This window comes from Heterodontus francisci, chromosome 7 (genome assembly GCF_036365525.1).
Source record: "Heterodontus francisci isolate sHetFra1 chromosome 7, sHetFra1.hap1, whole genome shotgun sequence".
Lineage (NCBI taxonomy): Eukaryota > Metazoa > Chordata > Chondrichthyes > Heterodontiformes > Heterodontidae > Heterodontus > Heterodontus francisci.
In genome coordinates, this window is record NC_090377.1 from 116970841 (window position 1) to 116997108 (window position 26268).

Here is a 26268-nt window from a genome sequence, read left to right on the forward strand (position 1 = left end):
GTATGTGTAAGCTTCAGTATTATCGCCAGTATATTCTCTCTGCCCAAACCATCAGAACTGGGTCCAATCCTGTCCTTGCCTGATGACCTTCTGTCTATACAATTTGCAGCAAATGGCCCTGGTTTTTGACCCTGGCTCAGTTGGTAACACTCTCACCTCTGAGTCAGAAGGTCATAGGTTCAAACCCCCCTGTAGAAACTTGAGCACAAAATCTAGGCTGACTCTTCATTGCAGTACTGAGGAAGTGTTGTACTGTCGATGGTGCCTTCTTTCAGATAAGATGTTAAACCGAGGCCCTATCTGTCCTCTCAAGTGGATGTTAAACATCACACGGCACTATTTTGATGAAGAGCATGAGAGTTCTCCCCAGTGTCCTGGCCAATATTCATTCCTCAATCAGTATTCTTTCTTTTGGGCCTCCTTATCTCGAGAGACAATGGATACGCGCCTGGAGGTGGTCAGTGGTTTGTGAAGCAGCGCCTGGAGTGGCTATAAAGGCCAATTCTGGAGTGACAGGCTCTTCCACAGGTGCTGCAGAGAAATTTGTTTGTTGGGGCTGTTGCACAGTTGGCTCTCCCCTTGCGCCTCTGTCTTTTTTCCTGCCAACTACTAAGTCTCTTCGACTCGCCACAATTTAGCCCTGTCTTTATGGCTGCCCGCCAGCTCTGGCGAATGCTGGCAACTGACTCCCACGACTTGTGATCAATGTCACACGATTTCATGTCGCGTTTGCAGACGTCTTTATAACGGAGACATGGACGGCCGGTGGGTCTGATACCAGTGGCGAGCTCGCTGTACAATGTGTCTTTGGGGATCCTGCCATCTTCCATGCGGCTCACATGGCCAAGCCATCTCAAGCGCCGCTGACTCAGTAGTGTGTATAAGCTGGGGGTGTTGGCCGCTTCAAGGACTTCTGTGTTGGAGATATAGTCCTGCCACCTGATGCCAAGTATTCTCCGAAGGCAGCGAAGATGGAATGAATTGAGACGTCGCTCTTGGCTGGCATACGTTGTCCAGGCCTCGCTGCCGTAGAGCAAGGTACTGAGGACACAGGCCTGATACACTCGGACTTTTGTGTTCCGTGTCAGTGCGCCATTTTCCCACACTCTCTTGGCCAGTCTGGACATAGCAGTGGAAGCCTTACCCATGCGCTTGTTGATTTCTGCATCTAGAGACAGGTTACTGGTGATAGTTGAGCACAGATTATCTGGTCATTATCACATTGCTGTTTGTGGAAGCTTGCTGTGCCCAATTGGCTGTCGTGTTTCTTACAATTTGCAGTGACTACAATTCAAATGTATTTCATTGGTTGCACAGCACTTTGGGACATCCTGAGGTCATGAAAGGTGCAATAAAGTCTTTCTTTTTGGATGCTGAACTGGAGTGGGCATCCTGATTTTTTTCTTATTTAAGCCTTGTCTAGGATTTGGACATGGATAACAATGTCCTGTTAGCATTTCAGCACAGAACACATATCAAACTCAGTGTATTCCTGTTCTGTATAGCTCTTAAATGGCTAATATAACAAGATGGGGCCGTGGGACATGCAAAGTAGAATAAACTGCTTATTTAATTTGTATTTGTAGCTTAACTTGCCCAATTGTAAACCTGCCCACTTTTGCTAATTTTTATGGGGGGGTTTGGATAGGGATGATAGACCACCTTTCAATGGCTGTATATATTATCAGATTTGTTTTACCGTTTGTTGATGTAATTAAAGTCTGTTTGCAGAGTTTAGGTCAGGTTCTGTCTGAGAGTGATTGACAGGTGACTTGTAATGATATACAAGCACTCTGGCCCCCTTGATCAGTTCCTTTAAAAGCCTACTTGTTTGGGTTGCCTTCAAAGAAGAGGGGAGGGGGGAAAGCATTTCCTTTTCCCCGGTGCGTGGGAACAGCTGGTGATTACCATACCGCCTACAAACCAAACAGCAAAAGGTTGGTAAACACTTGGCAGGTTTTGGGAAAAGGGGAGGTGTGCAAACTCAGGAAGCTGAATTTGTGAGCAAACAGTCCTCACAAAGAGAGCACAGCAGCCACAGAATGCCCACACTCCCTCTGAATAGCCCCAAGAAAAGACTGAAAAGACCAGGCCTTGCTTGCAGCTGGGAATCCAATAAATTGTTTCAGGAAGTGAGTCCATCCAGGCTAATAGGGCAGTGATTGACAGTTGTTTCTCATTACAGTTTCATCGGAAAAAGGTGCATTCTGATGTTATTAGGGAGTTCCGATAGGAATAAGACGCAGATGATGCCTCTGGGTCAGGAAATGCTCTTTGGGCAAGGACTGTTGCAATTTTTGGCTCCTGCACTTAACCAGGAAATAGATATATGGGGATGCAAAGCATTGACAGAGAGGTTGTTATGTTCATCAGTTGGTGTACTCCTGAGCCCAGATTGATCCCAGGTTTAATTCCTGGTCCGTACTGAGTTAGATCATTTTTGCTAGGGCTGTAGTGGCTGAGGAGGTGGGATGTCTACAATTTGTCTCATGTTTAGAAGAAAGAAAGACTTGCATTTGTATAGTGCCTTTTTTGACTTCCCAAAGCGCTTTACAGCCAATGAAGTATTTTGAAGTGTAGTCACTGCTGTAATGTAGGAAACGCAGCAGCCAATTTATGCACAGCAAGATCCCCCAAACAGCAATGACCAGATAATCTATTTCCTAGTGATGTTGATTGAGGGATAAGTATTGGCCAGAACACCGGGGAGAACTCCCATGCTCCTCTTCAAGAGGTGGCAGGGGATGTTATATCCAACTGACAGGAAAGATTGGGCCTTCGTTTGACTTCTGATCCGAATGACAGCACCTCCAACAGTGTAGCACTCCCCCTCAGTACTGGCACTAGGAGTGTCGGCCTAGATTTTGTGCTCAAACGTCTGGAGTGGAGCTTGAACCCATGACTTTCTGACTGAGAGACAAGAGTGCCGTCGGATGTTTTGTTTAAGGGAGTAAGTAGTGTTTTTGTACATTAGGGGTAGTAATTCTCCAAATCTTTTGGGGATTTGTACCTGAAATAGATACTTCCTTTGCTCATTGAATGTAAAGGAAGTGCATTTGGGTGTAGTCAATATACAGACCAAAGTGCAAAGCTCAGAAAAACTGACAAACCACTTCAAAAAAAAAAGCTAACAATTCTCCCAAAAAGCTCTCAACTCAAAAAAAAAAATGCAACTGAAAAACAGCCCTGAATAAAGGCTAAGAACCACAGAAGGTTACAGCACAGAACGAGGCTGTGATGCTCATTGTTTCAGTGCTGGCACAAAGCAAAACTAATCCCACTGCCCTGCGCTCTTCCATAGCTCTGTATCATCATCTGCTTCAAATATTTATCCAGTTTTTCCTTAAAAGATACAATGGTCTCTGCCTCAACCACCCACTGTGGCAAAGCATTCTATGCTCCAACAACCCTCTGTGTAAAGAAATTTCCGCTAACTCCTCTCCTCATTCGCTTAGTGACCATTTTAAATTGCTGATCCTGCCCCCCCCCCCCACCCAATCAAAAAAAAGAATCTTTCCCTATTCATTCTATCAAAACCTCTCATAATTTTAGAAACTTAACTTCTAAAAACTTTTATAACTAGCCTAACTGCTCCAGTGAAAGCAATCTTTCAAGACTTTCCTCGTAACTGTAGGTTCCCATCCCTGGAATCCTCCTGGTCAACCTATACTGTACGCTCTCTGTGGTTTTAATGCTCTGTCTCTCTGTAGTAGGGCACCCAAAACTGCCCATAGGACTCTATAACTGTGGCCTGACCAATGGTTTGTATAAGTTGTGTGTTACTTCTTTGCTCTTGTACTCCACGCCCCTATTTCAAAAACACACAATGTTGGTAACACTTTTTATGGTTTCATCTACTTACACTCGCTCTTTCAGTAAATGATATATTTGAACCCATGTGCCTCTGAGCCTTCTTTTAATTGTACACTTCCATTCCCTGCCTTTCCTCCCAAAATGTATTACTTCACACCTATCCACATTAAATTGTATCCGCCCCATGCCTGTCCATTCCACTAGCCAACCATCTTTACAATCACCCTGGCTGTCCTCCACACCTTTTTTAAGCTGTCCTCCTGTTCACATGGGGCACTGTATCTGCGGAACTAAGAAAAACTCAGCAGGTAGGAATTGTCACTTTTCTTATCACTATAGCACACTGTGCGCAGAACACTTAACATCTCAAATAAATTTTTAATAATGGAATTAGTCTGATTTAATAGTGTAGCAGCTCAGATCTGATTCGACACCGCATTGTTTATGGCAAATTTTCATCCTGGGCGATAAAACAACAATCTACTCATCTCACCTTGTAGAAAGCACAGCACAGAACTGCGTGGGTGGGGAGACTAGTGAAGCTGGGGTTGTTCTCCTTAGAGCAGAGAAGGTTGGGTGGGATTTAATAGAGGTGTTCAAAATTATGAGGGGTTTTGATAGGGTAAATAGGGAGAAACTGTTTCCACTGGCAGGAGGGTCAGTAACCAGAGCACACAGATTAAAGGTAATTGGAAAAAGAACCAGTGGGGAGATGAGAATTTGTTTTCTATGCAGCAATTTGTTCTAATCTGGAATGCACTGCCTAAAAGGTGGAAGCAGATTGAATGCTAACTTTCAAAAAGGAACTGGATATATACTTGAAAAAGAAAAATATTGCAAGGCTATGGGGAAAGAGCAGAGGAGTGGGACAAAAGGACAGCTCTTTAAAAGGTATGATGGGCCGAAGTCCTTCTCTGTACTTTCAGCGGTTTGCAGCCTATTTGTTCTCCCACAAGGCTCTCTATTAAAAGGATAGAAGGAAAGCAAGTGAAACAAAGTCATAAATATAGATGTAAATTTTATTTTAGAACTTAACTCTTTATTATCCCATATTATGAACCCATACTAGTACTGAAGGTTTACAGCTCTCCTCATTCAGTGTGCTAATAGAATGATCAGAATGCTGCCTCAAACCGAGCAAAGTTATATTTTTTATTCTTTCCCAATTTCCCCCATCCAAAAAACAAGAATTTGAAGAGATTGAGCAAGCACTATTGCTTTGTTTATGCTTTGTTGTGTAGTGAATCTGATATTCTTTTTGCATCAGTGCAATCCAAATGAAATTTTGACCATACATGTTCAATATATCAAAGGATAGGGTATGAAGAAAAGTACTTTTTTTAAAGAAGGTAATTGTACCTCTGTCATAGAAACGTACAGCACAGAAGGAGGCCATTCGGCCCATTGTGTCTGTGCCGGCTCTTTGAAAGAGCTTTCCATTTAGTCCCACTCTTTCCCCATAGCCCTGAAAATGTTTCTTTTCCAAGTATTTATCCAATTCCCTGCTGAAAGTTACTATTGAATCTGCTTCCTCCACCCTCTCAGGCAATGCATTCCAGATCGTCATAACTCCATGTATAAAGACAAAAAAAGGTCTTCTCATCTTGCCTTTCATTTTGCCAATTGTATTAAATTTGTATCTATCTGGTTACTGACCCTCCTGCCAGTGAAAACAGTCTGTCCCTATCAACTCTATAAAAATCCCTCAATTTTAGTATGACTGATGAATACAAATCACCGGACTAATATAAAAAACATTTTTAAAGGAGCTAAATATTTAATGGCAAATCCTAAGACCATAAATAACTGGTTACTTACAGTAACATAAATATCACTGGTTGCTGTGTTAAACGTAGTTTATTCACACCCATTACAAACAGTGCTTCTCGAGCCATCAGCACCTTCACAACACACACAAACTGATTCTGGAGAGAAAAGATTTGCACCAGTGCGCACAATCCTCTTCCTAACCGCCATGTTTTGGTAGCCACCACTCACCCAACGCTTTTGTTTTTCTCTGGTTATCCGAATTCTCGAGGGGGCTTCATTCCTCGGGTTCTGTAGCGGGCAATCGATCCACTTTGCCAGACAGTGAGGATGGAAATCTACCTCCCAGAGTTCAGAGTGGGTAGGATTTGGAATGCACTGCCTCATAGGGTGGTGGATACAGATTCAGTAGTAGCTTTCAAAAGGGATTTGGATAAACACTTGAAGGAGAAAAAAATTGCAGGGATATGGGGAACCAGCAAGGGAGTGAGATTAATTGGATTACACATCAAAGGAGCTGGTGCAGGCTCAGTGGGCCAAATGGCTTCCTTCTGTGCTGTACTGTTCTGTGACTCTATATGATTCAACCAGCAAGGGGATCGCTCCAGCGGCACACATAACTGTGCCGGAGGGACAGCAAGCTTTTGACACTTGTGATGCACAATACGAACACAAAAATGCTAATTGTCTTTGCAAAACACAAGCAATCGTCAACTTACCCATTTACCCAGCAAGGGAGAAAACATTTCTTTTTTTCCCTCTTTCCCCCTCTCTCTCCTCCCCCTATTTAGGAGTGTGTTATGGCAAAAAACAACTGAAGAGTTGCAGTGCGTCCCTATGTTCTCCATGGTGTAGAACAGGTTAAGAGAGGTGACTAAAATGTTCGTCAAAGAGATGGGTTTTGAGGAAGTTTCTAAAGCGAAGGTGGGAGGAAAAATGACAAAAGGCTTTTGTTACGACCGAGGTGGAAGGAGTGTATTGTCTTTCCTAGTTCTACTTCTCCACAGGTCACAACCTATATTTAAATGTTTACCCAGTTACCGATGCAGTCATTCTTCAATAAACAACAAAATTATCAACTTATTATCAAACCAGACTTATTCAGTAATGAAGCAAAGCATTAATACACAGATTGAAATATGAAAGTTCCCTTTTAAAATTCCCCACACACGCACACTGAAAAAAAACAGAAATTCTCTGTGCAGAGATCTGTTACAAAAAAAGACCCAAAAAATCACTTTGGCCATATACTTGCTAATTCTTGAAGGAAAAAAAAAGATGGCAAAAGTTGTCCCTTTTGGTCTGGCGTCCAAGTATACGGGGACAGGCCGCTGGGATCTTTTCTAATGCAGTTCTTTTCAGGTGGCATTGAGAATTAATCTGGCAGGTTTTTCTAGCTTCACAGGAGAGATGCAGTACCAGGGATTTTAGCTCTCCCACACTGGATCTTTGCAGGGTTTCTTCAAAGAGATAGAGAAAGAGGTGAGCCATGTGTTTTTTCCTTGGCAAGTTGATCTCCAACTGTCTTCAAAACAGTTCACACCCTAACTGAACTGAAAACAATATCCAAACCCCAAACAGAAAGTCAGCCTCCTGACCTCCATAAACCTTGACACATGTCTTCTCTGTAAGCACCTTCCCCAGGTCACTAAGGTTTCTCTTGTTTACTGAGCCCAAAGCACATGATTTCCAGCAAAGGTTGTTTACAAACAACATCTCAGTGTCCTTTCAGTGAACTGTCAACAACAAAGCAAAGTCCAGCATTCATGAAATCTTCAGCCTTCCAATGAATCTATCCCCACAATTTAAATGAGTTCTCAAAAAAAAACTTAACAAAAAATATAGAAACATCTTCATAACACTTTAGAAAGGGAGTTCCAGAGACTAGAGCTGAGAGAGCAACAACTTAGATTTATATAGTACCTTTAACAGACTAGAATGTCCCAAGGTGCTTTAGAGCTGTGTAATCGACAAAATTTGGCACTGATCACTTGAGGGCATATTAGAATAGGTGACTAAATGCTTGATAAAAGAGAGAAGTTTTAAGGCATGTGTTAAAGGTGGGGAGAGAGGCGGAGAGGTTTTGGGAGAGAATTCCAGAGTCTAGGGCCTAGGCAGCGGAAGGCATGGTGGGGAGAAGGAAATGGGAGATATGCAAGAGGCCAGAATTGGAGGAGCGCAGAGTTCTCAGAAGGTCATAGGGCTGGCGGTAACAGAAATAGGAAGATAATTGAAGACTCTGCTACTACAGGTGTAGCAGAGGGAGGGAAGGAATGCACAGGAGACCAATTTCAGGATGGGAGATTGTGGGACAGGATGTAAGGTTGCAGAGGTAGAGAGAGTTCAGACAGTGGTGGGATCTGTAGATAAGGGTGAAGAATTTAAATTCAGTTCTTTGATAAATGGGAGCCAGTGTAGGTCATTGAGGATTTAGAGTGTTGGGCAACTGTGGCTCATTGTGGGACAGCATGTGGGCAGTGGAATTTTGAGCAAAAAATAGTGTTTATGAAGGATGAAGATTAGGCGACCAGCAAGGAGGATGCTAAAAGGAGTTGCATCTAGAGGTGACAAAGGCTTGTCACAGATAAGCATCTTGGCTGCAATAGGGGAAAGTAAGGGTGGAGGTTGGGCAGTATTGTAGAGTGAGCTATCTCAGTAATGGATGGCATAAGGGATTTGAAGCTCAGCTCAGGGTGAACTAAAGCAGCAAGAGTTGCATGCAGCTTGGCTAAGCAACCAAGGAAGGGGAAGGAACTCATGGCAAGGGTGTGAAGTTTTTGGCAAGGCACAAACATAATGGCTTAATGGTGTCAGACTTAGCTCAGTTGGTTGGTAGCTCAGTTGGTAACACTCTTGCCTCTGAATCAGAAGGTTGCGGATTCAAGTCCGACTCCAGAGACTTGAGCACATAATCTAGGCTGACGCTCCAGTGCAATACTGTGGGAGAGTTGGAGACATTAAACCGAGGCCACGTCTGCTCTCTCAGGTGAATGTAAAAGATCCCATGGCGCTATTTCGAAGAAGAGCACTCTGGCAATATTTATCTCTCAATCAGCATCACTCAAACAGACTATCCGATCATTATCTTATTGCTGTTCATGGGAGCTTGCTGTGCTCAAATCGGTTTCTACATTTCCTACATTACAACAGTGACTACCTTTCAACAGAAGTTCTCATTGGCTATAACATGCTTTAGTATGTTCTTAGGTCATGAATACCGCTATCTAAGAACATATTCTTTCTTGATGTATACTGTAGATCTGCAGTTAATCCCTTTTCTAGTCTTTAAGCTTCATTTTCAAGTTGGCAATCCCATTGACTGAGGCTCTGCACCAGAGAGTAATCTTAGAAAAATTACCCTATTGTATTTATTGAAATGCGTTAGTGACATCTCGGCAGACTATCAATACCGCATCAAACTTTATTGTTGTTATAGTGACAGCTTGTCTAAAATGGATATCTTTGCTCCATTCTGATTTCCAATTAGAATGTCAACCGTCCATAACACACTTGGACATATTGATTTAATGCTTCATCTGACTTCCTACCATTTCTCGCTATCTGTAGGTCTTTTAAATTGTTGATCACCTACCTCCCATGTCTGCCCACACTGTGTAACACTCTCCAGCTAAGGGTGCAAGCTCAGAAACTGCCCTCCATCCTGATCTACAATCCAGCAGCTAATTTCTGTTCATGCACAGATTCTGTTTTCTCCCCTCCTCTTTCGGAGATGGTGGCTGATGCTGGAATACACCTCCATACGCACTGGAAACTTCTGACTATCTCTAACAGATATTGTTCATGTCTGAGCTCAGGCAGTAAAATCAGTCGGCTAGATCACTGTCAAGGCTGGGGTCATTGACGGAATTTAATGGGTTTTTCTCTTCCGTGGCTGAGGAATCCCACTTTATTTGTATCAGCCATGGCTCAGTCGGTAATACTGGCACCTCTAAGTTAGAACATTGTGGATTCACTCAAGTCCCACTGTAGCGACCAGCTTCTCAAGAGGGATATAAGGCACCAGTTGACACTGAGCCACATAATACATGAAGGGGAAAAATTTGCAGGGCTACACAGAAAGAGCAGGGGAGTGGGACTAATTGAATAGCTCTTTCAAAGAGCTGACACAAGCACGATGGGCTGAATGGCCTCCTTCCGTGCTGTATGATTCTGTGATGCATTTGTTCTTCTTTTGGGCCTCCTTATCTCGAGAGACAATGGATACGCGCCTGGAGGTGGTCAGTGGTTTGTGAAGCAGCGCCTGGAGTGGCTATAAAGGCCAATTCTGGAGTGACAGGCTCTTCCACAGGTGCTGCAGAGAAATTTGTTTGTTGCACAGTTGGCTCTCCCCTTGCGCTTCTGTCTTTTTTCCTGCCAACTACTAAGTCTCTTCGACTCGCCACAATTTAGCCCTGTCTTTATGGCTGCCCGCCAGCTCTGGCGAATGCTGGCAACTGACTCCCACGACTTGTGATCAATGTCACACGATTTCATGTCGCGTTTGCAGACGTCTTTATAACGGAGACATGGACGGCCGGTGGGTCTGATACCAGTGGCGAGCTCGCTGTACAATGTGTCTTTGGGGATCCTGCCATCTTCCATGCGGCTCACATGGCCAAGCCATCTCAAGCGCCGCTGACTCAGTAGTGTGTATAAGCTGGGGGTGTATGGATGCATTTGTAAGACACAGGAAAGAACTAGGAGACGTGATTAGAAATGAAGGAAACCTAAAGCTAGGCATAACTGGAGGAGTGGCTGCTTCAGAGCTGTTGTTATGAAACAGACCGTGACCCTGGTACACCAAATGTGACCTTAGTTGAATCATTCAAAACAAAACTAAAGGGACAAATTTCTGATTCAGTAGGGAATAGATTGACACAGGGAAAGAAGGTGAAAATGACCTGAGCAAGTTAGTCTGTGAGCTTAAGCCACTGGGCATGTTAGATGGGTAACATGACAGCTGGAAAAGACCCAGCCTTAAGTTGTCATACACACCAGCAGCTGAAGACAGAATATATGAGTGAGTCACAGCAATAATAGGGCAGCATCTGGCCTATTACCATGTGTACATGTGCAAATGTTAATTTCGTATAAACGACTGCATGTCCACTTATTTTGATTGAATGCCTGTATCAAGCTTTCATGTAAGGATGGAAGAAGGAGGTCAGGAATGCATTACAACGTCTGGATTTAGATATTTACATTCTGTTTCTCACTGCATCGCACATGATCCTATATTCAGCTGGAGGGAAAGAAACTGCTGTGTGCAGTCCAGTGCTGTACAAGTTCACATTAAACATCATCATCCTGTGTCTTGTAGGCTCCACTGGTTGGGTACAGGATTAAATGTTATAAGCTGAGATGAGCAAGTTACTTGATGGGAAGGACTGCGAATGTTGTGTTTGGAGGGCAGCAGACCAGGATTGAATAGTGAAGGGGTGGTGAGTGGATGGATGAATGTTCTTGAGTTTACATTTTGGAATCAGGAGGTTTTTTTTAATATAGGGAATGTACTCTTGGGAGATTACAGTGATAAATATAGTCCATGAACAAGCGTACATTGTAGTTGGCGTGTGGAATGGGCCATTGTATCCTTTCTAAATTCCTTACTTTTTTTATGTTCCTAAATTTATAAATCCAGTAAAGTACATGAAATGTTATCAAGAATCCCCCATCCTGAATGCTCAGAATCATCGAATCTTGCGACACAAAAGAAGGCCATTCAGCCCATCGTGCCTGTGCTGGCTCTTTGAAAGAGCTATCCAATTAGTCCCACTCTGCTGCTCTTTTCCCCATAGCATTTGCTGGAAGGCAAATTACATTTGAAATTTGACGACTTATTTTCAGTACAGTTCAAATGGGGATTTGAGAATGGACAGTGGTATCTTGTAACCGTGCTGTTATTATGGAATATGTTCTACCTCTATATGGCCCTGTATTATTAGTGCAGAATGTATGTGTGACCAGAGGCTGTGACCTGAGGATCAGTCTTTTCTGCATAATATCCTTCAGCACCTCAGGACCTTGAAATATTTCTGTTACTTTGGGCTTAGAGAGAGTTCTTCATGCTGAAACACGAGGAGAGGATGAGGGGTTATGAAGAAAGTGCTGACAAAAATTTATAAAAAGAGTAACTGCTTCACGCTTTGCAACTGTTAACTAGACTGAACTGTCGCCCAGAATGGTGAATGCACTTTGGTTCAGGTGCAAAGCAGAGAATGCTGAGGTTACTATTGTGCACCTAATTCAAATGTGTAATGATATCATGGGGAATACAGTTCCAAATTAATTTGAACAAATTTCAGCTTTCATACTGCGTTTTGATTATTTCCTACACAGTCGTGTTGGTGGCAGTTGTTTTAGGGAAAACAAGTATCCTTAAAACACTTTAAACTAGACGTTTGGTTTTTGGAGTGAAGGTTAATTGGACAATTAGCTCCATTGGTTTGGTTTGTGTGGCTATTAACACTCTTATTCTTTGTACCTCATAAAACACCTGACTAGTTTGAAGAAAATATTCCCAAATATCGATTGGGAGCAGCTGGGATATTTATTTCTGCTGTAACCAATTGTTCATAAATCTTGGTTTTTTTTTTCCTTGAGGCTGCCGTGAAGATGAGATTTACAGCAGTGAGATATCGGGAAGATTTCAGTAATTAAGGAAAAATATCCATGTAGTGTTGTGCACTATCTCTTGCCGATTGTTCACGGGCCTGTGTCTCCAGCTGCCTTTGCTTCCCCCTAGCAACCTTGCTTGGGAGGGAAGGCATGCATGTGAGAACTCAGTCAAGTGCTAAGAACTTCCTGCGCCTTATTCAGAGCCCTGCCCCTGCAGAGAGGAAGGACCCTCTGTTTTCTTCATACATTGTTTCCAGCTCCTCTTCCATGCTTCCAGAACAGTTCTCACTTTGCCCAAGGCAGGAAGGCTCTTGGGAAATTCCTTGCTGCTAGCCTTTTCTTCCTTCCAGTGGGAATTGTACGGCTGTGTGCCATCCTGTTCTCGGGGTCACCAGGTAATTCATTCTGTGCTCTGGTGCTCTACAAAGAGTGCTTAACACCTTACGTGCAAAGCGTTAGCACAATGTCTTATTTACATTTTGTGGGATATACTTCTTGAGCGCAGTGCAGCAATTACAGGAACATCATAAATCATTCTCGCTGATTCAACCATTATGGATCAAAATGTTACACTTAGGAACCGATGGACGCTTTTAATGCCAGGTATTCAGCCTCAAGAGTGAATAAAACGTACTTGGAACTGAGTTTAGCTATGCTGAATTGAGACAGTGTAAACATTTCAGCTTTGTATGTGCAAGTGGATTATATTCATGCAGGTAATATTGAACACAGTCTGCCACCTGTGGAGTTTTGGATTGGAGAGAGATTTCTAGAAATTGACACTGGCTGTTTTTAAAAGTAACATTTGTTATGTATCATTATGTTGGAGCATCAGTTATGGAGGGATTTTTTTTTTTAAAAAGGTTTTCAATGAGTTTTCATCAGTAAGGTGGCTCTCGGGGTCTGCTCTCACCCTTCCAGACCTTCCTTTAGTTGTCAGCTTTTCAAATCCGTTTCTGGTCATTGATTCACAAGGGCAGGGGGAGATACTCGAGGACTGAAGGCCGAGCAGAGAACAGCCATGAGGCTGATCCCTAATGCCAGCATAGGAAGGAACAGGAGTAGGCCATTCAGCCCATCGAGCCTATTTCGCCATTCAGACTATCTGTATCTGAACTCCATCTATCCACCTTGGTTTCCTACCCCTTTATACTCTCAAAGGTATCGATCTCAGTTTTGAAAATTTTACTTGGCCACCAGCCTCAACAGCATTTTAGGAAAGAGAGTTCCAGATTTTCACTACCCTTTGTGTGAGGAAATACTTTCTGATATCACCCATGAATGGCCTAGCTCTAATCTTGTTCTGGACTCCCCCACCAGAGGAAATAGTTCCTCTCTGTCTACGCTATCAAATCCTTAAATCATCTTAAACACCTCAGTTAGATCACCCATTAATCTTCTATACTCGAGGGAATACAAGTCTAAGCTATGCAACCTGTCCTCATAATTTAACCCATTTAGTCTCTAAGGTCAATATATCCTTCCTGAGATGGAGTGCCCAGTAGTCAGCTGTCAGTTGTGTGTCAGCAGTGGTGGCACTCTTGCCTCTGAGGCGCAAGGTTCTGGGTTCAAGTCCCACTCCAGGACTTGATCACAAAAATCAAGGCTGACGTTCCAGTGAAGTACAGAGGGTATGCTACAGTGTCCAAGATGCTGTCTTTCTGGTAGATGTTAAATATATTATGGTGCTATTTCAAAGAAGAGCAGGGGAGTTCTCCCTGGTGTCCTGGTCGATATTTATCCCTCAATCAACATCACAAAAACAGATTATCTGGTCATTTTTGCTTTGCTGTTTGTGGGAACTTGCTGTGTGCAAATTGGCTGCTGCCATGTTTCCTGCATTACAACAGTGGCTACACTTCAAAAAGTACTTCATTGGCTATAAAGCCTTTGAGACGTCCGTTAGTTGTGAAAAGTGCTGTATAGATGCAAGTCCTTTTCTGTTATTCCAGATGGGATCAAACCGGAGCCTTGTATAAATGTGACGTAATTCCACCCTTTTGTATCCCAGCCCTCTTGACATAAAAGTCAATGTTCCATTAGCTTTTTTAGTTACTGTTTGTAGCTTAGTGATTTCTGTACTTGGACCCCTAAATTCTGCTCTCCACAGTTCCTAGCTTCTCGCTAGTCTGAATTATGAGGAATAACTGGAAAAACATGGGTTTTTCAGCTTGGAATGGAGGCATTCAAGAGCTGATCTCAAACTGCTTAAGATACTTACGGGAATGGAAAATGGAAATCTGAACCTTTAAGTTAAATATTGAGATATGGAAAAAGGGACATGGGTTTCACATTATTAAAAAGGGATGAAGTTAAAAAATTCTTCTTCATGCAAAAAAAAGTATTCCAAGTATAATAACCAGTAAAAGTCTTTTCTACAGCCCTATTTATACTTTCTGCTAAGACCTTGGTCTCATTGACGTTCGCATGCAGCATATCCCATTGATACAGCTCCTTCCTGTCCCAGTACTGGTACCAGTGTCCCAGGCACAGCAGTGGAGGCCAAAACCCAGGAATCTGTTTTTCTCAACAAAAAAACCCCCCGAATAATTGGATATTGAAATGGTGAGAGTGGGGATCTTTCTGGGTAAATGGACTAAGCTGGGCTGAATGGCCATCTCCATCTGTAACTATCTTGTATTAGCTTTTGGAAGCTGTTGGTCTGCTTTTACTAGTTATCCAAGTTGCTCCGTATGTACCAAAATAAATCATGAAGAGGAGAAAAATTGGCACGAGGGAGGAATCGTCTTATTTCACACACTTTTTCTTTCACATATGCACAACAAAAGCACAGCTCCACTCTTACACTGTACTTGCTCTGGAACTTTGCAGGAAATTCTAGGCCAGTTTCTGCCTAGGCCACTAATTCTCAAAGTCCACAACCTCACAATTTACCATGTAAAAATAATCTTTCTCTTGATCATGGAACCAAATTTCTTACATTTAATCTTGTATCTGTGGCACCTTGTTTCCTCAACCACTGGAAACAGTCTGCTTCTATTGACCCTGTCCCCTCCTTTCATAATTTTAAATGCTTCTATCATATCGCTCCATAATCTGTGTTTCAATGGAGGAAAAAAAATCCCCTAATTTTCAAGTCTTTCTCTTTGCATTTTCTCATACCAGACATCATCCAAAGGAATCTGTATTGCACCCTCTTTAAAAATGTGGAGCCAAAGACTTCTCACAGTACACCAACTGAGGTCTTATTAAGATTTAATATAATTTCATCATTACTTTGTATTTTATATTCTGCACCTCAGTTATCGGCTGTTAGTGATGCAGGAGAAAAAAATGAGAATTATGAGGTGCTCACTGTATGCTTTAGAGCTTAACTCTGCAGAATGTGCGGCTATATGGGATGCAGGAAGAACTAATTCACTGGAGTTGGTTAGAATATTCAGCACCTATTCAAATGCTTTTTTTTGGTACTTGTGGCTTTTTCTCCTTCTAGTGTTTTAGATATGAGTTCTAGGCCAGTTGGTGTTCATCTTAAGTGAGCTCCATGAATTATCTATCAGTGCTCTCACCCACAGCACACTTTACCTAAGTGGCTTTTGTCTTGAATTTTAGAAATGTTTCATCACGATTTTTTTTTTTCCAAGTAAAATGATTTTCCTATCCAACATTCAAATCCCGTTTGGGAGTATTTTCAACCCAATACTCCTTGTGATAATCCCTCGATATACCCTAATTATTTTCAGGAGTTGGCATGAATGATTGGTGTATATGGTATTGTGTGAGATGCTTATTACATTATTCTATATTATGTTCCATGGCTGTATCAGTACAATTAAGGAAAACAGGTTGAGAATTAAACAGATCGTATAATTAGTTCTGGCAGGAAGCAACTGAACATTTTGAATATGTACTAATATCGGAAAGGATGGCTGCGACAAAGCTAATACAGAACTGAACTAATTTGTCATAGGAATTAATTCCTATCATTAAGATCCTTCTAATTAGCCACTTCCTCTAAATGTTTGGCCAAAGCACAAAGTTTTGCAGACTGTTAGTCTAGACTTTTATTTTATTCGTTCGTGGGATGTGATCGTCGCTGGCCAGGCCAGCATTTATTGCCCATCCCTAATTGCCCTTGAGAAGGTGGTGGTGAGCTGCCTTCTTGAACTGCTGCAGTCCTTGGGATGTAGGTACACCAACAGTGCTGTTAGGATCAGAGTTCCAGGATTTTGACCCAGCAACAGTGAAGGAACGGCGATATAGTTCCAAGTCAGGATGGTGTGTGGCTTGGAGGAGAACTTGCAAGTGGTGGTGTTCCCATGCATCTGTCTCCCCTTTTCCTTCTAGGTGGTTGGGGTCATGGGTTTGGAAGATGCTGTCAAAGGAGCCTTGGTGAGTTGCTGCAGTGCATCTAGTAGATGGTACACACTGCTGCCACTGTACATCGGTGGTGAATGTTGAAGGTGGTGGATGGTGTGCGAATCAAGTGGGCTGCTTTGTCCCGATGGTGTGGAGCTTCTTGAGTGTTGGAATTGCACCCATCCAAGCAAGTGGACTGTATTCCATCACACTTCTGACTTGTGCCTTGGAGATGGTGGGCAGGCTTTGGGGCGTCAGGAGGTGACTTACCTGCCACAGAATTCCCAGCCTCTGACCTGCTTTTGTAGCCACAGCATTTATGTGGCTGGTCCAGTTTAGTTGCTGGTTAATGGTAACCCACAGGATGTTGATAGCGGGAGATTCAATGATGGTAATGCCATTGAACATCAAAGGGAGATGGTTGAATTCTCTCTTGTTTGAGATGGTTATTGCCTGGCACTTGTGTGCCGTGAATGTTCCTTGCCATTTATCAGCCCAAGCTTGAATGTTGTCCAGGTCCTGCTACATGGGCTAAAACCTTTTATACTTTGAGGGTTTGGGGAGCTTCCTTGTGGAGATACAGGGAAGGTGTTAAGAAATGATCCTTGAGTCATTGTATTCATTTTCACCTCCAATGATATGGGAATATAGGACGATTAATGGATTATCGTCTCCTGTGATCTTTTGAGACTTGTGCAAGGCCCCTCCATTATTTATTGAGCCAACACTTTAGTCAATTTCTGTTCAAACATATCTTGCTTTATTCATTTTGAATTTTAGCAAAACAGTATTTATTCAGGAAATATGTACAGGAGATCCCAGTTAAACTCACTACGGAATAGTTAATACCTAAATGATGACTAATATAGGCACCCCATCCAGCAAAGCAGGAATCTGCACAGCATGGCCAGTGATTTTTCTAGTTGCTCAGTTCCCCACTGCTATTCAGTGCACCGATCAGAATGTGTGAGAGTGATAATAGCCTAAAACCCTCCACTTAGGTCCACTGCACCTACACCATATCCATCACCCACTCTCAGCATTAGACTGTCCCAAAGTGCTTTTCAGCCGGTTATGTACTTTGTGAAGTGTAGACACTGTTGTAGGTAACGTGGCAACGAATTCACACACAGCAAGCTCCCACAAACCAGATGATCTGTTCTTCAACCATTTTGATTGAGGGATAAATATTGGGAAGGACACAGGGGCGAACTCCCCTCCTCTTCTTCAAGCTGGTGTCGTGGGATCTTTTACGTCCATTTGAGAGGACAGGCAGATTTAACATCTCATCCGAAAGATTATACCTCCGATAATACAGTGCTCCCTCAGTACTGTACTGGGAGTGTCAGCCTAGATTACATGCTCAAGTCTCTGGAGTGGGACTTGAACCCACAACCGTCTTGACTCAGAGGTGAGAGTGCTACCACTGAGCCATAGCTGACACTATTTCTGATTATTTCCTCCTTTTGTTTCCTTTTCATCAATGATTTGGTAACTAGAAATGGTAACCAGTGACAAAGCAGAGACTTGGCCAGTGTGCTGCTGTGCCAACCTCATGTCTTGAGTCCACACCCAGCAAAGATGTGGCGTGAAACTGAAGTGTGTTGATTGCAGCCTGAAATTTCTGAACACAAATGGAAAGAAATGTATGATTAAAAATGCATTGTTTTATACAACTAAAGGTTAGAGCAATATAAAGAAAAGTGTCTGTCAAGAAACACCTTAACTGCTCCCAGTAGCAATACGCTTTTGGGCCTTGGGCTTTAGCAACTGCTTTGTATGTACTCACAGCCTCAGCACAGTTTCGAACTACTGGGGTGAGTGAATGGCCCCACCCTGGATAATTAGCAACTTGAAAGCAACTTCTGTAAGTAGGTGGATGAAAGAACTGCGGATAACTTGCCCTCGTTTTATCCTCCATGTGGCAAAACATAGCCTCCACTTGCTGCATTCTCACCGGTGGGCTACCTGACATTGGGAATGTGAAGGCAATTGCAGGCAAGAGCCCCTGTCCTGCAATGGGTTAGCACATTGAGAGACCTATATGTATATCCTGAACTGTTATTTAGCCTGCCAGGTGAGTGGCCAGGCTATAACTGTACCGTCTGAAAGAAACTTTTCACACTCTGGGTTCTTTCTTTTGGGCCTCCTTATCTCGAGAGACAATGGATACGCGCCTGGAGGTGGTCAGTGGTTTGTGAAGCAGCGCCTGGAGTGGCTATAAAGGCCAATTCTGGAGTGACAGGCTCTTCCACAGGTGCTGCAGAGAAATTTGTTTGTTGGGGCTGTTGCACAGTTGTACAGTATAACTGTACCGTCTGAAAGAAACTTTTCACACTCTGGGTAATGCCAGTGAATTGGCCATTTCCGATACCAGTTTAAAATGCTCGTGCAGTCTGGGTTTCAAATGGTGTAACACTGTTTATCCGAGTGGCTTATGGGATAGGTGGGACTGGATTCATCGGCCAAGGATGGGATTCCATGTATGTCACCCGTGTCGGCAAAGCAAATTGGAAGGTGAGTCTGGAGCCACAGATTGGTTTACTGTTAACACTACATTGATAACGTAGCACTGAAAAAAAAAACATCACCCACTAATGTGAAGCCAGTTCAGCCCCATATATTTCTCTCTCTCATTTTGGTTTACACATTTCATTTGTGCATATTTATTTTTATCTCTTTGTCCCATTGTTTCTTCCAGCCTCAGTTACTAACAGATTGCAGGAGGAGATGATGGTGTATGACAGAAGAAAAAGAGCTTAATCTTTGGGCCTTGTTTTTTCTCCCCATCCCTCCCCCCCCCCCCCCCCCCCCCACCCCATTCCAATTCTCGTTGCTTCAGTAATTTGATCTCTAGCTCATTAGCTGACAGGGATATAAGCCTCCATACTCTAGAGGTTTGGGGAACAGTTAAGCAATCTGCAGCTGATGACTGGGCCCTGGGACAAAGCTTCCTCTGGGAAAATTAAAGCCTGTATTTTGAAGAATTAGATGCAGGTCTTCGAGCTGGGCCCCAGCAGCGCCAGGATGACAACTATTTACACGATAGATACATTGCGTTCAAGGTGACTGCAACACAAAAATGTGGCCCCTTTATAGACTGTGGCTTGAACCAACAAAACAAGCCTAGTGTTATTGTGAAGGATGTTACAGCATCATTGATCAGAAAGCTATTGATTTGCTATTGCTATGCGCCCAGCTCTATAATGAACTAAAAGCCTGTGTAAAGGTTAGAATGAAATACAGTATAGAGCTAATTTAGGATTATTATGGCAATAATATCATTGTTGAAAAGCAGTGTAGCGTTTATATGGCCTGAGGCACTAATTCATTTGGGCATTTAAAAAATAGAAGACCCTATTAAATACTACAACACCTAAATGAAATTACTGCATGTTTTCCATGTTTAATTTATGTCTTGGAAATGTTCTGCAAAAAATTCTTAAACAGAAGAACGTTAACTAAAATATGTTTCAGTGTTAACTGTTTAAAAAATATACCTTAACAATTAACTGGACACCATTGATTTTCAATAGGATGATGGTGTTGGTGTGTAGATCTGATGGTGAAGAAGGGGTCTTGATATCCATGCTGTGTCTTTTGTGTTTCCCCGATGAAATGACTTTGTTTGAGCATTGCGATGTCTTGGGGCTTTGGAGGGAACAAGCAAACAAGCTGCACGGGATGTGTTGCTGTGGACTTGGGGGGGGGTGGCAACTGAATTAACATTAGGAGTGATACAGTCTTCATCCCAGAGCACATCTGTTAATTCAGCTTCTTCCCACTGTCAGAGTCAGTAAACTCCTCTGAGCTGTTCATTCAGTGATGTCATCGGCACTCTGGGTTGAAACAAAATGGCGTGCAGCTTTGAGTTTAAAAGATTAACCAATGCCTTGTTCGGACTGTGCTCAAACCTGCAGAATGCCCTGTCCAACAGCATTAATCATTTTCAAGTGAAAGTCATCTATTTCCAATCAAACAGCTCATGGTCCTCCTTATTTGCAGGCAGATTTAGAAATTGGGGATTGTTGGTGAATGGATTACCACAGTAAAATCTAAATAACTTGACACTCCAGTGATGATCTGAACATACAAGGTAGAGATTCTGATCTTTGTTTTTATGTGTACTTAAAAATATCATCTTATCCCATGTAATGTTATCTGTGAAAGCCGTGTGTAATGGCACTGAGCTGGAGGAATGTTTTTTTACTGAAGGAACCATAAACACCATACGCTTAATCACACAGACCGATAAAAGGGCTAGGTTTGGGGGGTCCGCTGTACTTTTTATGCCTTTAAAAGACTCAGGCAGGGTTGTTACTTTAAAAAGAGGAGCCTGTCGGTTGGTTTGAATGCAAGCGGAGAGGCGGGAGGGCAATGCTCCAATTCACCAGGCCCACTCGGTTCATTATGCTGAAAGAATTGGCACAATGTCGGGTCAAAGTTCAGGCATTTTATAGACACAGCCGCGACCTGTTCACACATTGTGTGGGTTACTCTGTAGCCTGTATGATATAATAATAGAATCCTTGGGCCAGTACAATGATATCCAGACTCCATTTTTTTAAATTACTTTTTTGCTTCCACTTTTATTGTATTTTCTAACCCACTCCGCAAACAAAGTTCTCCCATTCCACCAGAACTTGACATCAACCGGTTCCCAGATTTTACCAGGTCCCTTCTAATTGTCCATGGTGACTTCCTCTCTTTTTGTTTCTTCTCGACAGTGGCGAGAATATCAGCAAGTCACTGCCTCTACAATTCGCTCCCTCTTGGCACAAGCCTCGGCCTACCTACTAGTTCCCAAACTCTACATTCGTCCCGCATGATGCAAAAATAGCAAAAATATTTATATAGCGCATTTAACGTAATAAAATGGCTCACAGGAGCATTATAGAATAAAATTTGACACTGAGCCACGTAAGATGATATTAGGGCAGATGACCAAAAGCTTGGTCAAAGAGGTAGGTTTTAAGGAGCTTCTTAAAGGAGATAAAGAAGGAAAAAAAGGTTTCGGGAGGGAATTCCAGAGCTTGGGGCCCAGGCAGCGGAAGGCACGGCCAACAATGGTGCAGCAATTAAAATTGGGGATGTGCAAGAGGCCAGAATTAGAGGAGTGTGGCTGTCTCAGAGTGTTGTGGGGCTGGAGGAGGTTACAGCGATAGGGAGGGGCGAAGCCATGGAGGGATTTGTAAACCAGAGGTTTGTTATAAAAATTCAGCCATATGGTGCAAAAGTGAAGCAGCATGGATGGCAAGTTTGCTGATAGACAGGAGACAAGAGTTAGGGTAAATGAGTGTTGTTCAGATTGGAGATGAATTGGAAGTGGAGTACCCCAGGGGTGAGGTGAACTCTGATATCATCTTGATATTTGCTGACAATACAAAAGTACGAACTTTGACACGAAGCCAGGAGGAGCGGAAAAGACTTCAGGATAATGTAGGCAGATTATTGCAATGGGCAGACAAGTGTAAAAACAAGGGATGGATTTTAACTGCCCTCCACCAGCTGTGTGTTGGTCGTCTGTTTTACACCCGGCTGATTTGCTTTCAATGGTGAGGAAAATCAGATGGGGTGTAAAATGGTCAGGTGTCCTTTCCCGCCCGATGGGAACGATTTAAAATTGATGTTTGTTTTGCTTCTCCCGCTACTTCTCTGGGAAATATAGGCGATGCTTTCTTGTGCTGTGCACTGGCCAAGTTATCCGTGGATTATCAGCATTCCTGAGAAGCGGAAGGAGCGAAGGGACACTTTCCCGATTGCACTGGATGAGCTGTCACCAGGAGCTCCGCGGGTCATTTCATTGTGTCGTCATGTCCTGTCAATCACACGGGGCACGATGACACTCTGGGAAACGAGTGAACTTTTGTTGGTGTGCTTTTTGTTTTCTCCTGGATGCTGTGTTAATGTCAAAGGTTACCATTAAAAAAGAAACAGTCTGTTTTGGGGTTTGGTGGGGGGGAGGTGGGTGGTGGCTGCAGAGGGGAGGGTTTTATTCTTCTTGATTATTATGGAGAAAGGGATAGCGTAATGGGCCGGTCTCTCAGGTCACACACAGCAGTTTCTGTGATGGTGCAAACCAGCAGTGCTGACATCCAGCAAACACTCACTTTTAATTAAACCACTGGCAGGGCCCTTTATGGAAGGTTAGAGGTTGGAACAAGCTAAATGAATGCATGTTAACCCTTGGTTAGGAGGACCAGCTCAAGGAAGCACCATCCACGACACATGCAGTCAAACTAGCTCGTGCAGTTGAAATAAAGTTTGGGTCGTGGAAACAAAGAGAGGCCAGGATGTAACACTGGGGAATTAACCTCAGCCCTGTATCTATCTCTCAAGAAATAGCTGGAATTATCCATTAAAAGTATAAGCATCTCTTTCTTTAGCCCCAAATACAAAATCAGGTGGTGCAAAACCCATTAATATCATAGAATTTTACAGCACTGGAAGAGGCCATTCAGTCCAGCATGCCTGTGCCAGGTCTTTGAAAGAGTTATCCAAATAGTCCCACTCCACTGTTTTTCCCCAGAGCCCTGCAAATTTTCCCCTTTCATGTATTTATTCAGTTTCCTTCTGAAAGTTACGATTGAATCTGCTTCCATCCCTTTCAGATATTACGTTCCAGTTCATAATAACTCACTGCATAAAAAATCTCCTTGTGTCACCTCTGTTTCTTTTCCCAATTACATTAAATTGTGTCCCCTAGTTACTGAACCTCCTGCCTGTGGAAACAGTTTCTCCCATTTTTTCTATCAAAACCCCTCATGATTTTGAAGACCTCTGTTAAATCTCACCCGAATCTTCCCTGCTCTAGGAGATTAATCCCAGCCCTATCCAAAAATTATTTCTCTTCCGTTTCTGAAACTGTAGTTCCATAGCATTGACAGACCTCCAGTACCTTACCCAAGTGGCCATTCCTCATGTGCGTGCTTAGACACTGAATGCCATAGGCTATTCAACGGTCAGGAGTGGGGCATTACAGGGAACCTGATCCTGACCTCTCACACAACATGCCTGCAGTAGGTATCACTGCCCCAACCATTATTGCTAACTCAGCACAAACTTGGAATTGAGCACGTGTCCTTCAAGGCAATAGTTTTGAAGGTATTAGCTGTGGTTCAGTGGATAGCACTGCTGCTTCTGAGCAAGAAGGTTGTGGATTCAAGTCCCGCTCCAGAGATTTAAGCACAAAATCTTGACTGATATTCCAATGCAGTACTGCATTGTCGCAGATACTATCTTTCTGATGAGATGTTAAACAGAGGCCACTTCTGCCCTCTTAAATGGGCTTAAAGATCCCATAGCACTATTTTAAAGAAGAGCAGGGGAGTTCTCCCGGTGTCCAGGTCAATATTTATCCTTCAACCAACGTCACTAAAACACATTATCACACTTGCTGTTTGTAAGAGTTTGCTGTGTGCAAATTGGCTGCTGCATTTCCTACATTACAACAGTGACTGCACTTCAAGAATACTTCACTGGCAGTAAAACAATTAGAGACCGTCCTGTGGTTGAGAGAGATTATGTACGGATGTACCAACTGGATAATTTAATATCCTATCGACAAAAATGCATTTCAGGACTTTTATTTTTAGGATGGCGCTCTGCAATTCAGTGGCCCAGATTTTTTTTTCTAGGTTACGCTAGGTTATTTCCAGCACAATCTGCCCAAAATTGTCCACACCAGTGCAAATGATCGAGGAATTTCAAGTGCACGTTATGCCAAGTGCAAATCAAGTCACTGCAATCTTGTGTGTTAGTTTTAAAAAATCATGCTGGAAGCCAACCCTGCCCACAAAACTAGCCACACCCCCAGATCGAATTAATCACCATGGCAAATTTCCAATAATTACACCCGTTGGTGGCCCTTTGAGGCTCTTAAAATTAAGTTCATTTTTTTTTTAGATGGAACGGCACTAATAGGCACTTTTAAAAGCTTATAATTTTTTTTTAATTTTCCAATAAACAACTACATCAATATAACTGGTAAATGGTTCTGTATACTTTGTTATAAAGTCATTTTCAGTTACTTAAATTTTTGGTCACTCACAGGTGGTGGGCTGGACACTCTGACTAAACATGCTTTTTTTTTTGGTGATAAACCCATTTTCAGCTGCATTAATCAAACTGCACCAAGTTCCCACTTCTAAATATGCCACGGAGTATTTTTGTACAAAAAACGTTCAACTTACACTTTAAAACGCTGCCCAGTTGTGCTGGTTCATGATTGTCGACATGCAAATGCGTTTGAGTGGATATTTGAGAAAAAAATTCACTTTGCAAAACTAATTAATGCAATTTGGGGGCAGTTTGCAGCTGATTTGCCAAACACGTCCAAAGTGGAAATTCTTGGCCAGTGTGTTTTTCTATGAAAATTGAAACCCAGTGACCTCTCATATGACGTATGACAGCCTGGGGCACCTTTTCCCAAAAAAAAAAGGCTGAGAGGTAACCTGATAGCAGTCATTAAAATTATAAACAAGTTTGATAGACTAGGCAGAGAGAAAATGTTTCCACAAATGGAAGAATCTAATACTAGAGGACATAAATATAAAATAGTCACTAATAAATCCAATAAGTGCAGTATTTAGGGTGCAGTTGCGTAGTGGTTAAGTTACTAGAGTAGTAATCCAGAAGCCAGGACTAATGATCTGTAGACTTGAGTTCAAATCCCACCATGGCAACTGGGGAATTCAAAAAGAAAGACTTGCATTTATATAGCACCTTTCACGAATGTACATCAATGTCCTATAGTGCTTTACAGCCATGCTTTGAAGCGTAGTCACTGTTGTAATGTAGGAAATGCAGCAGCCAATTTGTGCACAGCAAGCTCCCACAAACAGCAAAGTCGTAATGACCAGATCATCTGTTTTTGTGATATTGATTGAGGGATCAATATTGGCCAGGACACCAGGGATAACTCCCCTGCTCGTCTTCAAAATAGTGCCATGGGATCTTTTATGCCACCTGAAAGGGCGGACAGGTCCTCAGTTTAACGTCTCATCTGAAAAACAGCACCTGCGACAGTGCAGCACTCCCTTGGTACTGCACTGGAGTGTCAGCCTTGATTTTTGTGCTCAAGTCTCTGGAGTGGGATATAAACCCACAATCTTCTGACTCAAACACAAGAGTGTTACCAACTGAGCCATGGCTGGGGCACGATTTAAATTCAGTTAATTAAAGAAAGAAAGAAACACGACCACCAAACGTCGCAAAGCGCTTGCAGCCAATGAAGTACTAAATCTGGAGCTAATATCAGTAGTGATGACCATGCAATTACAGGATTGTCATAAAAGCCCATCTAATTCACTAATGTCCTTTAGGGAAGGAAATCTGCCAACCTGACCTAGTCTGGCCTGTAAATGAAAGCAGACGCACAGCAGTGTGGTTCACTTTTAATTGCCCTCTAAAATGGCCTAGCAAGCCACTCCGTTGTCTTCAATAGGGTGGCTCACCACCACTTTCTCATGGGCAATTAGGATTGACCTTGCCAACGATGCCCACATCCTGTGAATGAATTAAACAAAGTTAATTAAGGAGAATTTATTTTACTCAGAGTGGTTAGAATGTGGAACTCGCTACCACACGGAGTAGTTGAAGTGAATAGTATAGATGCATTTAAGGGGAAGCTAGGGAAGTACATGAGGGAGAAAGGAATGGAAGGATATGCTGATAGGGTTAGATGAAGTAAGGTGTGTCATGCAAGTCCCCACCTGCCAAGAATGAGGTACACATTATTTTGCCACATGA

At 42.7% G+C, this 26268-nt stretch overlaps 1 protein-coding gene across 4 annotated transcripts in view; it reads left to right on the forward strand.

Annotated features, from left to right (window-relative positions):
* Nucleotides 1-26268, forward strand: part of agap1 (ArfGAP with GTPase domain, ankyrin repeat and PH domain 1) — a 727575-nt gene that overhangs the window by 684883 nt on the left and 16424 nt on the right. Inside the window, exon 17 of one of the 4 annotated variants that reach the window (XM_068035974.1) lies at nucleotides 20524-20564. The exons of the other annotated variants lie outside the window; for them this stretch is intronic. Coding sequence (XP_067892075.1) covers nucleotides 20524-20533 — 10 coding nt within the window. The 3' untranslated portion in view covers nucleotides 20534-20564. Of the gene's footprint in view, nucleotides 1-20523; nucleotides 20565-26268 lie in introns of those variants that run through there. 4 annotated transcript variants of the gene reach the window in all.